Source organism: Protopterus annectens, chromosome 9.part0 (assembly GCF_019279795.1).
Source record: "Protopterus annectens isolate FY-2018-M chromosome 9.part0, PAN1.0, whole genome shotgun sequence".
Classification (NCBI taxonomy): Eukaryota; Metazoa; Chordata; order Ceratodontiformes; family Protopteridae; genus Protopterus; species Protopterus annectens.
Genome location: NC_056743.1, coordinates 83,638,887 through 83,655,978, shown reverse-complemented (window position 1 = coordinate 83,655,978; position 17,092 = coordinate 83,638,887). Strand labels below are relative to the sequence as shown.

Sequence of the window (17,092 nt, the reverse complement as noted above, 5' to 3'; positions counted from 1 at the left end):
GCTCCAGTACTCAATTGCCAATTCATCAACAAACTTGCAAAAGCTAATTAAACATGTTTTTTGTAAGGGAACGTGTTTTTTGCTGCACCCCAACACCATCTTCTAAATAAATATAAATATAAATATAAATATATATATATATATATATATATATATATATATATATATATATATACACACACACACACACACACACACACACACACACACACACACACACACACACACACCACACAGACCAACTTCAAGCTTGTACTACACTGAGGAATCTCTACTGTAGTGCAGCCTAGCAAATAAAATAAACAACAAAAAAATGGGAGGTGTGATCATCTGATTTTTTTCCTATTCAACCAAAAATAGCTTTTGATGAAATAAATGCAAACCATATATCACTGGGGGAAAGTTTAATGTATTTTCCTACCCACCAGTACTACCTACTGGATTTATTCACTACAAGTCATGTTGCAACTGTTACACTCCTAGAAGAGTGCATGTATTTTTTTTTAGAATTTTTCAGACTTGCTGCAGAAAGTTGAATGATTTTTTTTGCAATAGTATTTGAATTGTATCACCATCATATGAAATTGTGCACCCCAGTTTTCACAGTCTTTACCAAACTCAAGTTACTGCATTTCTTGTTTAAAGTTATACAGAACATATTTTTTCTTATTGTCATGCCTCACTTTGACTTTTTCTGCCTTTCTGCTCCATTTGAGTATTATGCCTAATCCAGGCTGCCGTTAATGTCACTAGGTCTCAAGGATGAACTAATACCACATTAATACTGTTCTCTAACTCTTATTCACCACTATATCATTTGTTGCTGTTCAAAAGTCCTAAACAACTTCAAGACAGCACTTGTTTCTTAATAGCTCAGTGGTTCATGATTAATATTGCACTGGATGTTAGGGTGGTCAAAATCGTCTTCATAATGGTTTCCAAGTTGAAAGCAGAAATGCATCTTGACTCTTTGTTGGTTAAGTAGTACTGTGTAGTTTTACACTAGATTTATACCATACACAAGGCACTCTACTAACTGATTGCGTTATTCACTGGGTCATAATGCACAAGGCAAATAGTGGGGGTGTATTATAGTACTGGGCTGCACAACAGGGTGTATTATATTATGTTTCTAGAACACAGTGTACATAGGAAAATATGTGTGTACTGAAATTTAGGGTGGACATTGGCTTGTGTTCCCTTTGACTGTATGTCACAGATGGCACCCTGTTAATGAAATGCATACAGGTAGGATAGGTAGCAAGGTTGTGATATGGTTATTGGTGTGTGTGTGTGTGTGTGTGTGTGTGTGTGTGTGTGTGTGTGTGTGTGTGTGTGTGTGTGTGTGTGTGTGTGTGTGTGCACGTGCCCACATAGCTTAATATTCTGTTACACGGCACATTCCAGAGAGTACATAATTTGGACCACTAGAGTTAGGCTAGTAAGAAAAACTGCATCTCAGTATGACATTGATCAATATTTAGAAGCCCCTTTGGACAAAACGGAATTGACAACTTGATACAATATTAGATCAACTGAAATCAGTAGGTAAATGTTGGACTGTGTCTTTTTAATGTGATTATTGAGGAGTATATTCCAAATGAAGAACAACTGAAACAAGGGTAAACTCATACTTCTGCAACAGAGTGCAAGGGGGTTGGATAGCCACGTACCAAAGACATTAAAGAAAAATAAGACAGAGCAACTCTTTCAATAAATAAGGCTTATGCATGTCAGCACCTGCAGGTTAAGGATGATTGTGTATTTATTGCAATACACAGGTACATTGGGGCCAGTAGGAGAGGTTAGTAATATAAATAAAATGAAGTGCTCTAGATATGTCCAGGATACTCAGTGTCACTATATGAAATATGAAAATGCTAGGTTTATAGGTGAAACGACTGATAGACATTTTTAAGTACAATCAGCAAATGTGGAAATTGGGGGTTGCTTCTCAAGGCTGAGATTGTGATATGCCAGGATTTTCTCCCGTATTAACAATGCAGCAATCTCAAAGTTGGTATATATAAGTAGAGGGGCGTGAAGAGCTTATGGGGGTGCGCCTTCCTCCAAAAGTGGAATTGCTGTGGGATTTTTTCTTTTTTTTTCAAGCATAGTCTGTGTGTTTATGATATTTTGTGCCTGCAGTTATGAGGGCTTGTCACAAAGCAGTTATACTGTCATTAGGAAGACAAAAGACACCTGTCTCCCTAGCAAAATATCTATGTATAGCAGAACTGCTGTATTCAGAGTCTTAAACCTATTTGTCATTTCTCATCCAGCTGCTGTTATACCACCAGTTACAGCTGTAGAGTGTTTGGATGAAAACTCCAGAGGTGTTTCTTTTCAGTGCAGAATAGTGAAACCTTTTTTTGAAATACATGACACATCTGAGCAGGGAGTTACATCGGCTATTGATGTCAATAAGTAAAAGCATATAGTGTGACCTTTGTTCCCCATGTCCTGTAACAGGTATAGCTATTAATAGCACCATGACATACATACATAAATGTATGGTCATGCACTGTGGGGGCACACATGACAAACAGTACTGAGGCCTGAACTTCACATGCAAGAGATGCAGGTTATAGCAATATGTAGATGCTACTACTATGACCGTTATAGTTGCCTGTTATGGCACAAGGATTGGGACAGTATTAAATATTCCCTTCCTATGGTGGATACGAGAGAAGGGCATGTGGACATGGGTCTCCCTTTTGGGTTATCTGCACTGTAGCCAGTGACACATATCAGTAGTTAATAGTACACCTAATGGTATGTGCCTTGTATATGTTCCTTCTTGTTACTGATATGGTGGGATTGCTATTAGTCAGTGTTCGTCCTATTTACCCCTATTCTGCAGGCATGTCCAGTTGAGATTAATAAATATTGCAGCCTATCTGACCATGCCTGCCATGGGTGAGTTATCTCTGTCATCATTCTGTTGGCCATGTGTGGTTGCGGCAGTCTACCTGTATGCAAGGCACTCTACAGTAGGATGTGCCTTTGCGTCCTTGTATTTAGGTTTGGCATAATGGTTAAGGTGCTTGCCTTACAAACACAAGGTGCAGAGTTTGATTCTCAAATGGGGATAATTGGCTAGGCTTAAAATGTCTCACAAGGGTAGTTAGCCTAGTAGTAAGCATTGTATGCTCTCTACGATGCTGATGCATTTATACTGTTGCTGTTCAGTGATGTCTGGGGCAGCACATCACCATTTCTTGGGCACCAAGAGGCAGGCTGTTGACATTAGGGTGGTACATCTGCAGTACTAATCCCATCAGTAACTGACACTACTTCACAGTGTACTACACATTTCACATATTTTTGAACTGAAAACCATGCTGTGGACTTTCATCTACTTATCGTTTGCAGACCTGGACACCTCCACATATGCAGTAGTAGATGACAATGCTCCATAGAGTTAGGATACTTTTTTGAATTGCGTAAAACTTTGATAAGTGGTGTGTGTGTGGTATTTTCTTGGATGGGAAGATGGAAGTAAGTTATTGCAATCTTAGGTCTGTAATGGTCTTCAGAGAGGATTCCTGCGTCTTCTAAACCCCACAGAAAACATGCATTTGTCAATGCTGAATGTTTGCACTGAAGCTCAAAAGCAACAGTAGTGGTTACTGATGTGAGCTATAAAACAAGAAAATATGGGGAAACTGGCAAGTAAAAATTAAGGCTACACTACTTCAGTGTATTCAAAATTTGGCTGAGTTTTTTTTTTCAGATCCCTGACTGTGTTTGATATTAATTGTGCTGCTGATAAAACCAAGCTGTGAACAGTGTATAACACTGCTTTCCACACATCTTTAAATAATACTACTGTAGACCAGTTTTAGTACAAGCCAACAGCTGGAACTGACAAAATATTTTTTCTTTTCTTTTCCGCATTTGATATTTTTATGTGTTGCTGAGATACAACATGAGTTAAAACAGCCTATGTAACATTCACAGCATGGATCCCACAATATTTAGAAAGAGGCAAAGAATGTTAGTTACCATTTTATTTTGCAAAAAATTAGCTGCTATTGGAAGTTTACCTGATATCTGTCTCTTGAAAACATAGTAGAAGCCTTAGACTTCTAACTTATCTTGTAATAAAATGACTTATTTGCAAGACCATGGCAACAGTTAGATTTTTTCCCTAACCTCCATCAAAGCTAATTAAAAGTCACGAGAGGTTTCTATAGCCATACCACAGAACAAGTACAGATCTTGGCTTATTGTGTGTGCTAATTCCTGCTGCATGGCAGTGTACAAGTGTTTGTTTTTATATTTTCAGGTATTACATATTCTATATAGTACATTCTGCTGTCTGCTTTTATACTCCACGGGTGCTGCCACTAGTGGTGAATCAGTGTAAATTTAAAAAGTAATTTAGAAAGCAATTCTGCTGGTAACTGTAAGACATGAGCCAGTAGAAAACACCACAGAGGAATTAATTAATAGGTGATAAATTGCTGAAAATACAAAAATTATCCATCTACTATTGTGCAAGTACCTCACTCAACATGTTATTGTCTTCAGGTCATGCACAAGAGTGTGCACGTTCATCTGCTTGAAAGGCTCTTGACAATTCCGAGATCCTGCCTGCTTTCCTATTTTGTCTTCTGGGAATCAAAACATTTTTATTTGCTGGTCCATTCATCTTCAAAACAATTAAATTTGTCAAGCATGTTAGAGCACAGAAGCAAGTTTCTGAAATGAATAGAATATTTGTCAGAAAAATACAAGTGAGGTGGGGATGGCAGAATATGCTTTGCTCATAGTTTTATTATATGACGTGTCTTTGAATGCCCAAGTCCATTTGTTGTATACATGCACTGTAATGTGTTTCTTTTGTTTCCTTGACAGGGATTACCAATCTTCTAGCCAATGCAGTGTACAGTGCAGCATACCCCCTGCATGACGTAAGTGATACTAGAATACATTTCATTTTATAATGGATAAAACAAGTTTTACAACTGAATATTTTGTACAATACAGTTGTGTTTGTGTGTGTTATATACCTAGAACATTACTTCTTTCACCATTCATGCTGAATTCTGTTTTTCTGTGATAAGAGAAGGAACTGAAGTTAGCCTTCCTGTGAGAGCAAAAGTTGTTTTATACATTTCATGTGAAGGACTTTGTCCCCTACACCCCCTTAAACTGTACAACCAACTCTGAGGTCACTACACATTGGATTTATCACTCCAGTGGTCATTGCATAGTATACTACTTCCTTTAGTTTTCATCTCATTTTGTCATGCCAGGGGCTTTTCTTTGTATTTTTGTTTTGGTAGCTGTTGTCTGCAGAGCAGTTGTATTATATTTAGTACTCATCTGCTCAGTACTGCTCTGTGGCCTGCAGTATTTGCTTTACTTGGTGAGTAGCAGTTTTCTGCTTTGGTTGTAGCTGCTTAAATTGTACCGAGGAGGCAAAAGTTATTTATTTATTTGACCTTTGTTGACTGGGTTAGTCCAACTGGGACAGATCCCTTTTTCCATTGAGACCCAGGGAGAAAAGTTCCACAGTAATACATACAAAGTAAGTTGGCTTAAAATAATGTAAAAAATATGTCCCATACACATAAAAAATAACATGTAAATGCAGATTGCAAAATAGAATCAACTTTCAAACAATCAAAACAATCAAAAACTTTCAGAATACACGTATTTTCATTACAACAGCCTCTGCAGTAAATATGTCAAACTCAGCGATATGTACGTTCTTTTTTTTTAACTTGATCTCACACCCTAGTAACTGCTTGACTTTTACCTGGAACTTCACATCTCACTTTTCTCCCTAGTTTTCATTACAGGTGGAGTAGATACTGGGTAAGAATTTCTCCTCGACAGCATTCCCTACTGCACTGACTTGACTAAAAGTCCTTGCAGCAGACAGGTATGGACATAGCTATTTCTTCAAAGACTAATTCTGTCCTCTAAATCACATTTATGCCCTATTTCACATACCTTTTGTGGCATGCAGGGGGATTATTTTGGCGTATGTATGCATTCGGTCTTCCCTAGGCTTTCTGATGTTCAGTACCTGCATCATGAAAACTGACCTGTCATCATGGAGAAAAGAAATGCTCTTCTTCCCACCCCCACCCCCACCCATCTGAAGATAGCTGGCCTTGAACCACTGAGCCTCATGCCATCCTATCTATAGACAGCCTTTGAGCACTAGAAGTCAATAAATGAATTTAAGGCGCCAGGGTTTAGATTGGTGTTTTGCCTTTGCACCCTCAGGTTCTACACATCTCAGCTTCACTATTTAATCTTTGTACTTCAGTTATGTATATCATTTTTCATTTGGCAGGAAGTCATGCATAAAGCTGTCAGATTCATGACTATTGTTTACCTTGTTTAAGATGTGTTCCTGAAACATGGTAGTTTCATTTGCGTTTTATATATGTTACTCCCACTAATTTTAAGACGGAGTGTTTTTTTCACTCTTAGAAACACAGTACCACTACATATAAATTAAGACTACAGCAAGACGACCACAGCTTGTCCTCACTGGGATGGTGCTTGTAGTACATCACAACATTTGGATAACTCAGCTACATAGCTGCATCAGTTGTGGCCATTTTTCCTCTGCTGTATGGTTCCCTATGCAAACCAAAGTTAGCATCGTGCCACTTTTAATAGCGATATCTACACACATGGCTCTCAAAACAGTAGCATTGCTGTGTACTTGCATCATTTCTTCTCAGTGCTACAGTAACGGTTGGTTACTTGCAGAATTTTCTAACTCAAGATGCTGTCACATTAAGACACATTCATGGATGATTCTGAAGTCTTGCTTCAGTCAGCATTATGTTGTTGTTTGTACTTGGTTAATTTAAGGCTAATGGAGTCCCCATCACACCTCTCAACCTCTTAGATCAAGAAATCTGGACAAATCCACAAACGTTGGGGGTACAAAGACCAAAAAATAGGGACACTTTTTAAAAATTGCTCTTACAAACTTAGAAAGTTGAAAGAACAACAGGTTTTGCATTAGCATGAATTTTCTGAAGGATATGAAGTCTGAAAATCAAATGCCTACCATTATTTTCTGACTTCAGTCCTCAATAATTTTCCAGTGATTTGCCAGAAAACTACAATTTTATGAGAAACGGATCAAAAATATGATTCAAAAATCTGGACAGTTGAGAGCTATGGTCCCTCTCTAATTTCATTAGTGTGTGCATGATTTTCAGTTAAAGTATCTTTTTCATTTAGGAGTGAACAATAATTCTGATAAATATGTAACAGCAGCTAGAAAGATATCAGAATCACAGAATGAACATGAAGTACTTCTAAAACAGAGAAAACCTCTAGTGATGGTATTTGACATTACAAAGGTTATGTAGCAGTCTTCAACCAGTTATTTGAATGAGGTGTCCTCTGCAGGTCTGACGGTATGGATATATAGCCATCAGTGAAGACCCTTAACAAAGACACCCCTACATTGGTAGAATCCTTGTTAGAATGCTTGCACACCATTGCAAGTCTCCACCAGTGTACCTCAAAGCAAAAAATGTATGCATTGTGCAGTGTACTCTCCTTCGACATTATTCTGAATATATAGTTATGGAATCAAAAAAATCTTGACTTCTATATGTACTTTTTCAGACTCAGACATCACTGACTCATGTCTCATCACTTTCAGCTGCATAGTTTGCGTCACACACGAGCATTTGATTACAAGGCATTTCTGTGAAAGTACTTTAAAACCATGCTGAGAAAATGCTAATCCTCATATGTCTTCTACCCCAGTGTAGCCTTCATCATTACTTATGTAAGCCACCTGTCTAGTGCTGTTAAACCATATACATCTTATATACTCACCCAATTTACAGCTGCTGCTGCTGCAATATACACTGATTACTAGGCAAATAGGGAATTGGAGTAAAATGCCAGGCCTTTCTACCATCACACACACACACACACACACACACACACACACACACACACACACACACACACACACACACACACACACACACACACACACACACACACACACACACACACACACACACACACACACACACACACACACACACACACACACACACACACACACACACACACACACACACACACACACACACTCACTCTATCTCTCTCTCTGACTCACTCACTCAATCGTCAGACATCTGCTTTATCCTGTTCAGGGTCACAGCAGAGTCGGAGCATATCTTAGTACTCAGGAGATGCGAAGCAAAGAGGTAATCCTGGACAGGATGCCAGTACCTTGTAGGCTGTCTGCATGCTTGAGCATGCATACACAGACAGACACACACACACATACACAAATCCACTCACTGTTTTATAGACAGCTTCTTTGAGATGTGGATAGAAACCAGCACTCCTTGGTAAACTCATACAGACCTAGGGAGAACATGCAGACTCCTCAGAGGTGGCACCTAAATTAGGAAACACACACACTATCACTAACTATTGTTTAATTGTTCTACTCTTTGTGTGTTTAATGTAGTATAAAAAGTTACAGTTGCCCTTTTCTGCCATCCTTGTCTTTTCCAAGGAAACCCCAACACTAAGGGAAATCTGAAATATTCACTCTCAGGTCTTTCCTTACCCTGTAGGAGGCAGGTTTCAGCATCATACTTAATTTTGTCAGTATATAACCACAGACATATGTGTTATTCAGCTAATTCCTCAAGGTTGCTCAATAGAGTTTCCTGAATGCGTACTTGACTCTCAGTTTCACGGCCTACTCTGTACCACTTGCACACGTATGCAGTGAGCTTTTTAACTACTATAAAATAAGGCAATATGACTAGTTTCTTAATGCCAAAGGTTCAAATACTTCCACTTCAGTTTTTGGTGGCACAATTTATAATCACAAATTTAAGAATGTGACTCTTAAGGCTGGTCTTCATTTCTGAAACACATTTAATTTATGGCTACCTCAAACACGGAGATATTCTTTTTGCTTATAGCAGTCTTACTCTTACAAATTAAGTTTGATTCTAAATAGTGAGATTTCACATATAGTTTGATACCCTCATTTGGATCATCTCCTGCTCCCAAATTGTTTCCAGTGCATTTAACTCTTGTATATGCATACCCAAGTACGATAAAGAAAAGTATTTTGCCTGTCTAAAGTATAAATAGTAATTCAAACTCATGACATTCTGCACCACCTGTTCCAGAATTTGGGAATTACCATATATTACAGCAATTCTCACTTTGCACCAAGCAGAATATAGCATACATGGGATCAGTTTAAGTCTTGTCAAATAAAAGTTCTCCTTTCTCACAACAAAATAAAGGTGATATTCTCACTCATGAACCAAACAGCATTGTTAATAATAGACTCAAAGTGGTTCTCCAGTGCTCTGGGCCATAAACCTTCATATATCCAAATGGTTCCTCAGGCAAGATTTCACATGAGTAAACATCATGGCAAAAAAAAAAAAAACAATTTTCTTTCTTTTTCTGTGAAAATACCACTAAATCTTGAATTTGGACTGTATGAGTATTTAAACAACGTGGGAATTTCATGTCTGTTCTACTACCATTCATACCTCTCAACACGTTAGAGCAAGAAATCTGGACAAAAGCACAAATAATGGGGGGACAAAGGCGTAAAAATAGGGACACTTTATTTAACTATTGCTCTTACAAACTTAGAATGTTGATAGAATAACAGGTTATGCAATAGATGAATTTTCTGAAGGATATGAAGTCTGAAACTCAAATGTGTGCCATTATTTTCTGACTTCAGTCCTCAGTGATTTGACTGGGCTGTGTGGTAAAGAAGGTTTCATTTTTCCATCAAAAACACTATTATTTTATCATGGTAGAACGAACCATGAGGCATTGTTATTTCTGTTTTGAAAACCTACTTCACTTGTTTTCATTACTATATTACTGATGCTTAATTAGTTTCAGTTATTTATCTCCTCAGAAAGCTGATTGCACTCAATAATTATTTGTCTCTTTGTATTATTATTCCTATTAAACATGTTGTTCAACATTGTTTGGTTAGTGCTTAATTGCGAAGCAGATAAATAAATTTGAACTTAATTGAACCTGATCTTGAAAACTGATGCTGTCCAAATCTTTCATCTCAAACCTGAATTTAAGAACTGTGACTGAAAAAAAGCAAATGCAAAATGTGTGTGTGTGTGTGTGTGTGTGTGTGTGTGTGTGTGTGTGTGTGTGTGTGTGTGTGTGTGTGTGTGTGTGCGCATGTATGTGAGTGCTCTTATTAATCTAAACTCCCAAATGTGTTCTGTTTTGTTGACAAAACAGATGGTTGACAAGTGTGCAGTATTGGCAATCCTTGCGGTTGGGGAATATGCCCCTTCCCAGAGGATTGTATGATCTCAGAGTTAGTATATATAATTAGCAGGGGGCATGAAGGGATACAGTCCCCCAAATGGGTGGGGGGTTCATGGGTGCTTGTCCTCTTGCAAAAAAACAAACAAAAAAACAAACAAAAAAAAACAGTAGTTTTCTTTTGCATGGTCCAAGCCTGTGCCTTGGAGCATGCACTTTAGGATGTCAATCTTTTTGTTGTCAATAGTTTTAGTACTGATCTATTGCAGTTCAGACAGTTTAGATTAATTTCAGTAGGTATACATACAGACACATATACACATACACAAAATAGTGTCTCTTTCTTAATCAGTGACTTTACAAGGTAAATAAAGCTAAAAATAGACCTAAGATACTTCAAGAAAACAGTATGAAAGACAACAGTAGCAAAAGTAAATAATGCATAATATATATTAATGTTGCATACTAATTACAAAACAGAAACTAAGTCTGCGTAATCTAAGTTACTGTACAATGAATATTCTGGAAGACATCAGAATATGTACTGCAAACAATCATTGTCCACGCTGGTGTAAACGACCTGAGACGTACCTCCCTGGACTACATGAAAAGAGACATAGAGGAGCTCTCTGATTATGTAGCCCAGGCAGGTATGACCCTGACCTTGAGCAGTATCCTACCTTCACCAAGAATGATGCCACAATACAGAGATAAGATGATCAGCTTTAACAATTGGCTTAAGCTCTGGTGTCATTCAAAGGGGATCCAATGTCTGTCTGCCTGGGATGACATGCTGGACAAGCCATGCTGCTTCGCAAGGGACGGCTTGCACTTGTCACCCCTGGGATTCCGGATTTTGGCAAAGGCTCTTGCCACCCCCATAGTGCCTTTTTAGGCAAGGCTCAAATTCTAAACCTACCACCCTAGAACAAAACAAAGAAAAAAAAACTAAGGGTAATGCTGCTCAATGCCAGAAGTCTCAACCTCAAGATGCACGCACTCGAGGCCCTTCTCAGTATGGAGAACATCGATGTCTGTGCTGTGACAGAAACCTGGTTCAAGGCTCCTGAGAGCACCCCAGCACTATCAGGTTTTACATCATATCATGCCCGCCACAAAACCCGGACAATACCAAGAAAGGAGGAGGGGTATCCATATTCATCAAGGACACCCACACCTCAAGATTGGTGACATCGCACAATGCATCGGAGACCATCCAGGTGCAATTAACCATAGGCAAGACTGCTCTGCAAATTGTAGCATGTTACAGGCCACCCTCGCAAACTCAGGAACCTCATATGGCCTTCCTGAAAACACTGGAGGGGATAAATGTATCTCCGAACACCATCATACTAGGTGACTTCAACTACCCTAATATAGACTGGGAACACTACTCAAGCCCAAACACTCTAGCCCAAAAGTTCCTGGAATTCATAAACTCAAATGCCATGGAACAACTAGTCACCATCCCCACAAGAGGAGAGAACATACTTGATCTCATCATCACGAACATGGGAGCACAATGTTCAACACCAGAAGTATACCCCTCACTGGTGAGATCTGATCACAAACTAATCTCGCTGGAGGTCCTCATCCTGCCCCCACCCGAAATGAAAAAGACCACAGTAAAGAACTTCTCGAAAGCAGACTTCACACTTCTAAAGACTAGTGTGGTCTCCTTTAAGGCCCCTGAGCCGGCGGTTAACATTACTCAAACCACTGAATCACTTACAAATGCCTTCTACCAGCACCTGCAGGGCTGCATGGATCAGGCAATCCCAAGCAAAACAAAGACTCTTTGTGCCAAAGGCAAGCGTCCAGTCTGGTGGACCCCAGCCATAAACAAACTCTACAACAAAAGGAGAAAGCTACTACAAGACAGAGCAAAATCCTTAAAAGGTAAGACACCGCTGATCACTATAAGTAAAAAGCTAAGAGCTCTCATAAAATCATCCAAAGCTAATTTTGAGAAAAAAATAGCTAAGGACTCTAAAGACAACCATAAGGCATTCTTTAGCTATGTCAGAAACCTAGGAGGAAACTCCCAGATATGCTCAGAATTAGTTCAAAATGATGTGAAGATTACTGATCCTACAGACATTGCCAACATACTGGCTGACAGGTTCAGTGCAAACTTCTCCCCACCCTCCCCGCCTAAAGAAGAGATATCTATACCAAATGATTGTAGACCCCCAAACATCTCTAACGCTCAGGTGAGAACTGCTCTCTCCAAGGCAAAGAACACAGCATCCATGGGACCTAATGGTGTCCCTGGCTGTGTGCTCCATGAGCTCAATGAGGAATTAAACCCACAGTTAGGGCAGCTGTTTAATCTTAGTCTCACCTCCGGATACGTACCCAGGGAGTGGCGCACAGCGACTGTGGTCCCACTCCACAAAGGCGGTGCCTCCACTGACCCTGGAAATTACCGTCCCATTAGCTTGACAAGCCTGATCTGCAAAGCCATGGAAAGGATCATAATGGATCTCATAAATAAAGACATAGGGAATTTGCAGACTTTGGATCCAACCCAGTTTGGCTTTGTCAAAGGCAGATCATGCCTTTTAAACTTGGTTGACTTTTTCGAAACAGTCACCAAGGCCATTGACGAGGGAAAGGCAGTCCATACAGCCTACCTAGACCTGGCAAAGGCTTTCAATACAATACCCCACTCGGGTATCATTGAAAACTCATCAACTTAAATGTAAACCCATACATTACAAGATGGGTTGCAAACTGGCTGAGTGACAGAACCCACAGGGTCAGAGTTGCTGGCGCCATGTCAGACTCTAAGCCTGTCACAAGTGGTGTCCCACAGGGCTCAGTCCTGGGCCCACTCTTGTTTGGCATCTACTTTTCTGAAGTACAAGCAAACACAGGAGGGTTATGGCTGACAAAGTTCGCAGATGACTGCAAACTGGGTGCCGTAGTTGAGAACACATCCGACACAGATATCCTTCAGAAGGGTCTCACAGAAATGGATAACTGGTGCCAGAGACATGGCCTCAAGTTAAATGCCAAGAAATGCATAGTCATACCCTTCGGGAAAAATAAGGTTACCCCAAGCTACCATATAGGTGGCAATCCCCTGAACACAGAAGAAGTTATTAGGGACCTGGGAACCCAGGTTGACAGTAGCCTTTCATTCGATACTTATATTGCTAAAGTAGTTAGGAAGACCTTCTACATTGCCCACCTTATCATGAAGGGATTCACATCTAGATCAAGGGAAGTCATAGTCTCCCTATACTCATCACTCATCAGACCAATGATCGAGTACAATGCCCCATTCGGAATGTATCTGACCTGACACTTGCAGCAGCTGGAGAGGCCACAAAAGTTCCTCACCAAAAGGATAAAGGGTCTCAAAAATCTGTCTTATGCTGCACGACTGAAAGAACTCCAGTTATATTCAGTTGCGTACCGCTTGCTCAGAGGTGACCTATGCCTGACATACAAGGCCATGTCAAACCCAGATTTGATGAATATGCTTCATCTCAAAAAATCTAGATTCCTCAGAGCCACAAGGGCGGGAGACTTAAACCTCGACACAGTTATTAATAGGACGTGCTGGAGGGATAGATTCATCACCCAAAGACTCCCTATGCTGTGGAACAAAATCCAGGTTTATGTGAGGCAGAGAACCTCGCTGGCCTTGTTCAAGAGGAATCTTGACAAATGGATGGGAGATCGCAGATACACCCCAGGGGTTACCTCAGTGTCACTGCTCGACAGAGGCACAGCTAAATAATGGGCATAGTTTCTCCAAACTAAGGGGTGGCGTAAGCCACAAAACTGTGGGCTAGGCTTATAAATGCCCTCGGGCAGATAGCCTAGTATGAACCTATGAACAGTTGTGAGCAATTGTAAATCAACAAATTGAAAACAGCCATATATATATATATATATATATATATATATATATATATATATATATATATGTATGGGTCCCCTTCACATGTTCGACTTTTCAGAATGTCGAAGACCATATGACCGAGACCATATGATCGACATTCGAAATGTCGGCCATGCGAACCCGGCATCTCCGTACAGTGTGGAATGGAAAGATTTCCAACTTCTTCACTGTAGTACGATCTGGGAGTTGGTATATTTAAGTTGCGAGGTGTGTGGGTGCAGGTGAGCATAGCCCCCCTGCTAGCAGCATGAAGGTAAGCTTTTGTTGTGTTTTTTTTTTTTATTCAATGGTCGACATTTTGAATGTCGATCATATGGTCTCGGCCATATGGTCTTCGACATGAAGTGTGTATATATATATATATATATATATATATATATATATATATATATATATATATATATATATATATATATGGCTCTACTTCAGTAGATCAATCTTTTACAAGTTCAAAACACATATGGCCGAGACCATATGTTCGAACTCAAGGTGCAGGTACTCCACGACTATCGAAGCCAACCATCAACCTAAAAAGCAAAAATCAATAAAAAATTTTTATAGTTGAACAGCAAAAGAACTTTATTCCATGGGCTGTTAGCCCTTTCACGTCTACTCTGGGCGCTTCTTCAGACTTTAATAAAACACTTCATCACTTCTGTATTTAAACACTTATCAATTAAACAGTTAACCAATGAAAGCCTTTGTACGAATACATAACTATAAAAAGTCAGAAACTTCTAAATAGATAAAAAGTCAGAAACTTATATTAAAACTTCAAAATTTAACATTGACATTAAAATGGATGTAGTAATAGATTATAACTATTATTAACATTTCAGATGGCAAATAGCATATAAATATTTAAAAATACAAGAGCATATAAAAACAGCATGTAATAAAAACATTTCAAGTGTATGAAACTACTGAAAAACTTCTAAAAATACATATTCCTACTAACACCAAGAAACATGAAAAAGTCAAAGGTATAGCAAGAAATAACTGCTAATGCTTAAGATGATGACTGACTAGAATGGGTTTCAAAGTAACGCTCTCATTGAGGCCATGTCCTTCATCTGCTTTCATTCTGATGATCTATTTACATTCTTCCCTTTCAGTGAAGTTACTTACATTGCCTAATCTCAATGTGGTGTATATCAATTCAATAACTAAGAACTCAAAGGTGTATGTGGTGCCTTGCGATAGAACATGTCTAGCCAGTGTGTTCCTGTCATTCTCCCTGTTGATCGCATATAAATGCTCTCTAACCCTTTCCCTCAACGTTCTATTTGTCATACCGACATAGAAAGCCTGGCATTTGGTGCAGATGGCTAAATAAACCATGTTCCTTGTCCTACAGTCTGCATAATGATCGAATTTATATAGCACACCTGTGTCCGGGTGCCTAAAGTTATTCCTGCCCAGTATATATTTGCACTGATTGCAACTGTGACATGGAAAGGTACCCATTCTAACAGTAAGTGGTTGATCTTGAAGTCGTCTTTCATAACATAACATGTTCCTTAAAGAGCTAGTATTCTTGTAGGAAAAACTGTGAGGACCTACAAGTGCTCTAAGCCTATCATCCAACTGTAGGATACCCCAGTTCTTTCTAATGACATTAGTAATACTCTTGTTCTTGTTGGTATATGAAAGTACCATCCTCTTTTTACTTCTTTACTTCTGAGAGATCTCTGTTTATTTATCATATGTTCGAACTCGTAAAAGTTCGAACACTGAAGTAAAAACAAATAAAACAACAAAACACAAAACTAAATGTCTATAGCAGGGGGGCTATGCCTCCCTGCACCCCCACACCCCCTTACTTAAATATACTAACTCCGAGATTGCACTACATTGCGGAATTGGGAAATGTTCCCTTTCCACTCTGTACGGAGATCTCCATTCAGTCCAATCGAACTTTTACAAGTTGGAACATATGGTCTCGGCCATATGTGGTTCGAACTTGTAAACGTTCGATCTACTGAAGGGGACCCATATATATATATATATTTATTTATTTTTTCAGTGTTGTTTACCAGTCATAAAAGAAGAATGATATCTGCTTTTCACAAGTTTAATGTCCGTAGCCAGCTAGAGTGTAAGGCATTCAGATATGACTCGCACAACAGTAGTAGCTAGCTGTAAGCCAGCACTAAACTGACTTTAAATTGCAAATCACCACCAGACAGGTTCTTAATAATGAATTAATTCAATTCACAAGTCATTACAAAGCTTAATTAAAAAAGAAATGTACAAGAAATATTCTTAGATTTACTGAAGTCACAGTACAAACATAACAGAACTCACAGCTTGCAATTCTCTTGACTTTGTTTCCTCTAAGCCCCTCATTCTTTGTTGGGTCCTGTAAATTTACTCACATTCACCATATTGGGAGGATAAACTGCTTATTGCATTCTCCCTGTATACACCTGCTCAAGATATCCTACCTAAAGCAAAAGACAACAGAGCCCAGCTGATACTTATTACGGCTGGTTAGTCTTTGTTCTTCCATCTAAAGGATGTGATAAAACGAAACCTTTAGCTTCCTTCCTTGACCAAGCTGCTGTTTCAACAACACAGCAGATTTCTACACCTGTCTCCTGGATCATGAAACCTTACATTAGTGACCTTGGAGTTTTCATTATTTGATTATTAATATAGAATTACTCATCTCATAGGCACTAAATTTCCTTTAAGGGACAGAAGACCTACAACCAGGAAATATTGTTTGCTAGAATGAAAGAGCTTTTCTCATTGGCTGGATGGACATGGTTTGTACCACTCCAAGCACTTCCTCCTAAAGTCCTAGACAGTCTGTTTTATTTGCTTTCTAGAGGTCTAGTTTACAGTTGTTTGCAGTCTTGTTAACATGTTATTTAA

General features: G+C 39.0%; 1 protein-coding gene across 5 annotated transcripts in view; it reads left to right on the top strand.

Moving 5' to 3' along the window:
- Nucleotides 1-17,092, top strand: part of ANO1 (anoctamin 1) — a 1,045,885-nt gene that overhangs the window by 589,847 nt on the left and 438,946 nt on the right. For all 5 annotated transcript variants that reach the window (XM_044082585.1, XM_044082589.1, XM_044082584.1 and 2 more), the window contains one exon: nt 4,864-4,919. In XM_044082585.1, the coding sequence (XP_043938520.1) occupies nt 4,864-4,919 (56 nt within the window). The remainder of the gene's footprint in view (nt 1-4,863; nt 4,920-17,092) is intronic.